General features: G+C 55.0%; 1 protein-coding gene across 1 annotated transcript; it reads left to right on the top strand.

The window, feature by feature from the left end:
* The first annotated feature begins 531 nt into the window (after window positions 1-531).
* DPEP3 (dipeptidase 3) lies at window positions 532-5,577 on the top strand. The gene is made up of 10 exons (XM_010355062.2): window positions 532-1,157; window positions 1,479-1,605; window positions 2,612-2,741; window positions 2,831-2,972; window positions 3,232-3,301; window positions 3,410-3,586; window positions 3,894-3,978; window positions 4,474-4,549; window positions 5,012-5,147; window positions 5,239-5,577. The coding sequence occupies exons 1-10, from the start codon at window positions 796-798 to the stop codon at window positions 5,473-5,475; spliced, it is 1,542 nt and encodes a 513-aa protein (XP_010353364.1). The 5' UTR covers window positions 532-795; the 3' UTR covers window positions 5,476-5,577.
* The last annotated feature ends 1,328 nt before the right edge of the window (window positions 5,578-6,905 follow it).

Here is a 6,905-nt window from a genome sequence, read left to right as displayed (position 1 = left end):
GATCACCCCACTGCAACTCCAAGGAAAAAAGCTAAAATAATGATCCCCCATAAAAATTGTTCTTAAATTTCATTTTCGGGGTTGGGCACAGTGGCTCATGCCTGTAATCCCAGCACTTTGGGAGATCGAGGCAGGCAAATCACTTGAGGTCAGCAGCTCAAGACAGCCTGGCCAACATGGTGAAACCCCATCTCTACTGAAAATACAAAAATTATCCAGGCATGGTGGCAGGCGCCTGTAATCCCAGCTACTTGGGAGGCTAAGGAAGGAGAATGGCTTGAACCCACGAGGTGGAGGTTGCAGTGCGCTGAGACTGCACCATTGCACTCCAGGCTGGGCAACAAGAGCCAAAACTCTGTTACAAAACATGAAATGAAATGAAATGAAATGAGATAATGAAATATCTATAGGGAATCTTCTTCTGTCAGTCAAAACAGACGGATCGAATTAACTCTTCTGAGTCTCAGCTTAGAGTATTTTACCTGCCTCGGAGCTGGGCACAAGCCGGCAGCTAACCCCCACGTGGGCCTGGGTAGGAGGTGAGATCAGGAAGATCCCTGGGCCCCTACTAGTTCCCCGCCTGGCCTGCTCCCCTACTTGTCTTGGGGGTCTACAGAGCCAGCGCTGGGGGGTGGAAGGGCTAGGGGTCCTCGACGCTGCAGCGGCGGTTCCGGCCCATGGGGGCGCTCTCCTACCTGGAGACGGAAAAGCCGTGGCGCCCCCTTGCGTGGCTCTTCGGTCGCGGAGTCGCGTGACTCCAATCCCCTCTTCGCGAGGCCACGAGGCTGGGTCGTCATGGTCCGGACCCCATTGTCGGCCTCTGCCCGTCACCTGCTCCTCCCAGGCTCCCGCGGCCGACCCCAGCGCCATATGCAGCCCACAGGCCACGAGGGTTCCCGCGCGCTCAGCCGGCGGCATCTGCGGCGTCTGCTCCTCCTGCTATTGCTGCTGCTGCTGCGGCAGCCCGTAACCCGCGGGGAGACCACGACGGGCGCCCCCAGAGCCCTCTCCACCCTGGGCTCCCCCAGCCCCTTCACCACGCCGGGCGTCCCCAGCGCCCTCACAACGCCAGGCCTCACTACGCCAGGCACCCCCAAAACTCTGGACCTTCGGAGTCGCGCGCAGGCCCTGATGAGGAATTTCCCCCTCGTGGACGGGTATGTAGGTACAGCGTTTGGGCAATGCGGGGTGAACACACCCTTGGGCAGGAGAGGAGGTTCTGAGCATGCAGGGCTGTCAAGGAGGCTCCCTCACACCACCCCTGGATGCCCTCTCTCCTCCATCACCCATGGGTGCCCTTCCCCCCATTACCGCATTCCTGGTGGAACCTAACCCCCTCCCTCCAACCCGACTTCAGGAGGTCTCTATATGGTCTGTGTGAGGAGGTGCCTGGTGGGGTGGGGGAGGGTAGACCCAAGCACCTGGTATATCCTGACTGATCTGGAGACCTTGTTTCCATCTGACCTTCACGCTCCCAGCCACAATGACCTGCCCCAGGTCCTGAGACAGCGTTACAAGAATGTGCTTCAGGATGTTAACCTGCGAAATTTCACCCACGGTCAGACCAGCCTGGACAGGCTTAGAGACGGCCTCGTGGGTGCCCAGGTACCACAGGGACACACAGGGTGCCACAGCATGGCTGCTGGGGGATGTTGGGGTCACAGAAACCTGGGTCGGCCAGCCTCTGGGTGACTAAATACAATGGGGCATGCAGTGTGCCATCATGTGGCTTCTAAGGAGAGTGGGGCCTTGGAGGCCAAGACAGGCTAGCTGCATGGATGCCCAGGTTCTGTGGAAGCATGCAGAAAATGACCAGAAAATCCCTGGGGAGTGTGGGGTCGCTGTAACCACAAAGGACATAATGGATTGGCCTTGGGGCATTCACATAGCACGTGGACTAACAGCAGTTTTTTGCTTGTTTGTTTGTTTGTGTTTTTGAGACAGTATCTTCTATCACCCAGGCTGGAGTGCAGTGGCATGATCTCGGTTCGCTGCAACCTCTGCCTCCCAGGATCAAGCAATTCTCCCTGCCCCAGCCTCCTGAGTAGCTGGGATTACAGGCACTCGCCACCATGTCTGGCTAATTTTTGTAGTTTTAGTAGAGACAAGGTTTTACCATGTTGGCCAGGCTGGTCTCAAACTCCTGACCTCAGGTGATCCGCCCTCCTCGACCTCCCACAGTGTGGGAATTACAGGTGTGAGCCCCTGGGCCTGGCCGTAACAGTAATTTATGATGTGTTGTGAGTCCATCATTTGACTGCTGGCAGCAGTCATCAAGAAGCCAGGCTTGGTGGTTCACATCTATAATGCCAATACTTTGGGAGGCTGAGACAGGAGGATTGTTTGAGCCTGGGGGGTCAAGGCTGCAATGAGTCATGATCACACCACTGCACTCTAGCCTGGGTGACAGAGCAAGACCTTGTCTCAGATTTTAAAATAAAATATATAAAAAAAAAATTTAAAAAAAGTCATCGAGGTAACATGGAGTCATGTAGTGCCTCGCTTGGGGCAACTGACCCAAATGGGTATTATGGGGTCTGAGGCAGGAGTGGCAGGCCTAGGGGATGAAGACCACCCTGGCCTCATTCTGGACCCCTTGACCTACCCTCAGTTCTGGTCAGCATCCGTCTCATGCCAGACCCAGGACCAGACTGCCGTGCGCCTCGCCCTGGAGCAGATTGATCTCATTCGCCGCATGTGTGCCTCCTACTCTGAACTTGAGCTTGTGACCTCAGCTGAAGGTGGGCCCGCAGATGAGAGGATAGTCAGGATGTCACTCTGGAGATTCTGTTCCTGGGATCTAACCACTTGACTCTCTACCTCCTTCTAGGTCTGAACAGCTCTCAAAAGCTGGCCTGCCTCATTGGCGTGGAGGGTGGTCACTCACTGGACAGCAGCCTGTCTGTGCTGCGCAGTTTCTATGTACTGGGAGTGCGCTACCTGACACTCACCTTCACCTGCAATACACCATGGTGAGCACAGCACCTGGCCAGGATGCTAGATGGCATGGTGTGGAAACTGCCCCATCAGTGGCATGGGTGTGACCAGGCCGTTGAGGATAAAGGGGTCTGCAGAGGGAGGCTGGACACCCAGCGGGTCTCTCACAGTCCCAGAAAGCAGCTGGTCCTGCACCTGTTCTGGAAGTGGGATGGATGGATAGACCCAGGGCTCCCAGGACCTGATGGCCCAAGGTGTGATCAGCTAAATTGCCCTTCCATGGCTGTCCTGCAGGGCAGAGAGTTCCACCAAGTTCACACACCACATGTACACCAATGTCAGCGGGTTGACAAGCTTTGGTGAGGTGAGGACTCCTGTTTTGTACCCCACCCCACCTGCTCCCTATGGATATGTGTATATACCTTTGCATCCCAACACCCTCCCCCACAAAAAAAACTAATTGTTTCTGCAGAAAGTGGTAGAGGAATTGAACCGCCTGGGCATGATGATAGATTTGTCCTATGCATCGGACACCTTGATGAGAAGGGTCCTGGAAGTGTCTCGGACTCCTGTGATCTTCTCCCACTCAGCTGCCAGAGCTGTGTGTGACAATTTGTTGAATGTTCCCGATGACATCCTGCAGCTTCTGGTGGGTGGCCATCCGAGCTCTCAAACCTAGGGCTAGGCATGTGTTATCTAAAGGTTCTTGACCCTGAGCAGAGAAAGCCACCAGGCTGGGTTTCACACACCCTTGGACCACAGGCTGGTTAATCCTCCTCCATCCCTGAAACTCAAGACCAAGTCATTTCCAGCCAGGGACCCACAAGCCCAGAGAGGTGAAGCCTCTTCCAACCCCTGAAGCCAGGACGGAGCACAGTCCTACCAGGGCCCCCACAGCACAGGAGGCATGATTTCAGGCCAGAAGGGCTGAGATGAGTGTCCCTTTATCCCTCTAGAAGAAGAATGGTGGCATCGTGATGGTGACACTGTCCATGGGGGTGCTGCAGTGCAACCTGCTGGCTAACGTGTCCACGGTGGCAGGTGAGTCCCACCTCAGCTTTGTGCAGCGCCGGCTTGGGCTGTGGCTGCCAGGGCCCTCGGGACGACTCTAGCAGTCTAGTGCACCTCTTGGTCAATGGGCAGACCTCCCAATGACCCAGAGGCAGCAGACACGGCTCTTCAGTGCCACCCAGACCTGGAGCCAGAGTTGGTGCTGATGGGTTTGATGCCTCTTGGTTTTGCTCCCAATCCTTGAACTTCTCTCATTCCCCGCATGTCTGGGCAGGACAGGCTGAGCCCCACCAGGCTCTCAAGGAACCCAGAGGCAGGGTGGCTCCTGGGCAGGAAAAGGCCCAAAGAGGGGTCTCCAAGGTCCCCACTCTAGGTCCAAGGACCAGCGTGTAGCCGCTTCAGGATTCATGACTGGCCATGAGCTAGCTCTGTGGAGCCAACTGCCACAGCCTGGATTGCTAGGGACAGGGCTGGTGCCAGGGTCTAACTCCAGCCTAGTGCTGCCCACACTCACTTCCACCTTAGATCACTTTGACCACATCAGGGCAGTCATTGGATCTGAGTTCATCGGGATTGGTGGAAATTACGACGGGGTTGGCCGGTGAGTGCTTCCCTGAGGTTTCTCTTTGGCTGGGGTGCCGCAGGGAGTCCTTTAGTCTTCGTTCCCATCCTGACATCCTCCTATCCAGGCCTCAGCCACAGGCTCTGGTCTTGTAGCCCACCTGGCACTCCCCACTCTCAGGGCCTGTTTCCTAGGTTCTCCCTGTCTCTTCAGTGGCCCTACTCCAAGTTGTCATACTTGCTAAATACTCCCCTCCCCAGGCAGGGCTCATCTGTCCAAGATAAGCTCCACTCCCAGCCCTGCAGACCAGCTGTGGGCTGACCATCTGCTCGCAGGTGGAGGCTACAGAAGCCCAGTCCTCCAGGAGCCTCCACGGTTGCATTTACTAGCCTGAAGAACTTGGCCTTCAGTTTCCCCTGTGTGACTAGGGCTGGTGGGTAGCAGGCCCTAACCCAGGATCAGGGCTGAGGTCCCACAGCTGGCTGGTGGGTGGCCACACAGGTTCCCTCAGGGGCTGGAGGACGTGTCCACATACCCAGTCCTGATAGAGGAGTTGCTGAGTCGTAGCTGGAGTGAGAAAGAGCTTCAAGGTGTCCTTCGTGGAAACCTGCTGCGGGTCTTCAGACAAGTGGAAAAGGTAAGCTGGGCTGGTGGACAGGATGGTTCAGTGGGTTGAGCAAGGGAGGGGATTGCTGTGGGAGCCTCTGACTTTGGACTTCCTCCCCCAGGTGAGAGAGGAGAGCAGGGCGCAGAGCCCCATGGAGGCTGAGTTTCCATATGGGCAACTGAGCACATCCTGCCACTCCCACCTCGTGCCTCAGAATGGACACCAGACTACGCATCTGGAGGTGACCAAGTGGCCAACCAATCGGGTCCCCTGGAGGTCCTCAGATGCCTCCCCATACCTTCTTCCAGGCCTGGTGGCTGCTGCCACCTTCCCAACTGTCATCCAGTGGCTTTGCTGACACAGCCGGTCCCCCCAGAGGTCACTGTGGCAAAGTCTCACAAAGCCCCCCGTCCTAGTTCATTCATAAGCACATGCTGAGAATAAACATTTTACACATGGAGCCAGGTGCACATGTCCTTCCTTCTCCCTAGCGGGAGTGGGGGCAGGTGGGCTCTTGGTCAGTGAGGGATCTTGTGGTCTAGCCACAGCTGCTCAAGGTGGGTGCTTCCCACTCACCTCCAGCTTTGGCTCTCTCAGGAAGGCCAGAGGCATCTTATGAAATTCTTTTTTTTTTTTTTTTTTTTTTTTGGGACAGAGTCTCGACACTGTAACCCTGGCTGGAGTGCAGTGACCGGATCTTGGTCACTGCCAAGCTCCACCTCCCGGGTTTACGCCATTCTCCTGCCTCAGCCTCCCGAGCTGGGACTACGGCCGCCGCCACCTCGTTTTTGTATTTTTAGTAGAGACGGGGTTTCACGGGTAGAGGGGTCTCGATCTCCTGACGGATCCCCCTCGCCTCCAAGTGCTGGATTAAGCTTAGACGCCCCGGCCATGTTTTTTTTTTTTTTTTTTTTTTTTTTTTTTTTTGAGACGGAGTCTCGCTCTCGCCGGGCTGGAGTGCAGTGGCCGGAGCTCATGGCTCCGCCTCCGGCCATCTCCTCTCAGCCTCTAGTGACTCCACGCCCGCCACGGCCCCCTAGTTTTTTGTATTTTTAGTAGAGACGGGATTCACACGCGTTGATGCTGATTCCTACCTCGTGATCGCCCGTCTCGCCTCCAAAGGTGGATACAGGCTTGAGCACCGCGCCGCCGAATTTTAAGCTAAAAGCTTGAGCCCACAGAAGAACACAAAGGAAGTGAGTTCAGTTTCAGTCCCTTCGTGGAGTGTGACAGTGGGGTGCTTCCCACTTTCCAAGAGGTTAAATGTGTTTGTTTTTTTTAGAAGCTGATACTATTTATAGAATAAAGAACTTGGCCAGGCGCGGTGTCTCACACCTGTAATCCCAGAATTTGGGAGGTGGAGGCGGGCAGATCATGAGTTCAGGAGATCAAGACTATTCTGGCTAACACAGTGAAATCCCATCTCTACTAAAAATACAAAAAATTAGTCGGGCGTGGTGGCACATGCCTGTGGTCCCAGCTACTTGGGAGGCTGAGGCAGGAGAATCGCTTGAAACCCAGAAGGCAGAGGTTGCAGTGAGCCGAGATTGCGTCACTGCACTCCAACCTGGGCAAAAGAGTGAGACTCCGTTCCTGCCGACCCCCCTAAAAAAGAATAATTTGTTTGGAATTATCTGGAGAGGACCTTTGTAAAAGATTTCTCAGATTAGGTCCTCTGATTTTTTAAAAAACTTATTTTTAAATGTGGGGTTACAGAATCACCAAATCTTTTTTTTCTTTTTTTTTTTTTTTTTTGATACGGAGTCTCGCTCTGTCGCCCAGGCTGGA

Source organism: Rhinopithecus roxellana, chromosome 20 (assembly GCF_007565055.1).
Source record: "Rhinopithecus roxellana isolate Shanxi Qingling chromosome 20, ASM756505v1, whole genome shotgun sequence".
NCBI lineage: Eukaryota > Metazoa > Chordata > Mammalia > Primates > Cercopithecidae > Rhinopithecus > Rhinopithecus roxellana.
This window is presented reverse-complemented; position numbering and strand designations above follow the sequence as displayed.

Coding starts and splice junctions, on each gene's coding strand:
- DPEP3 (XM_010355062.2), top strand. CDS start 796: ATGGTCCGGACCCCATTGTCGGCCTCTGCCCGTCACCTGCTCCTCCCA. Junction 3,587..3,893: donor ATGACATCCTGCAGCTTCTG/GTGGGTGGCCAT, acceptor TTATCCCTCTAG/AAGAAGAATGGTGGCATCGT. Junction 4,550..5,011: donor AATTACGACGGGGTTGGCCG/GTGAGTGCTTCC, acceptor GTGGCCACACAG/GTTCCCTCAGGGGCTGGAGG.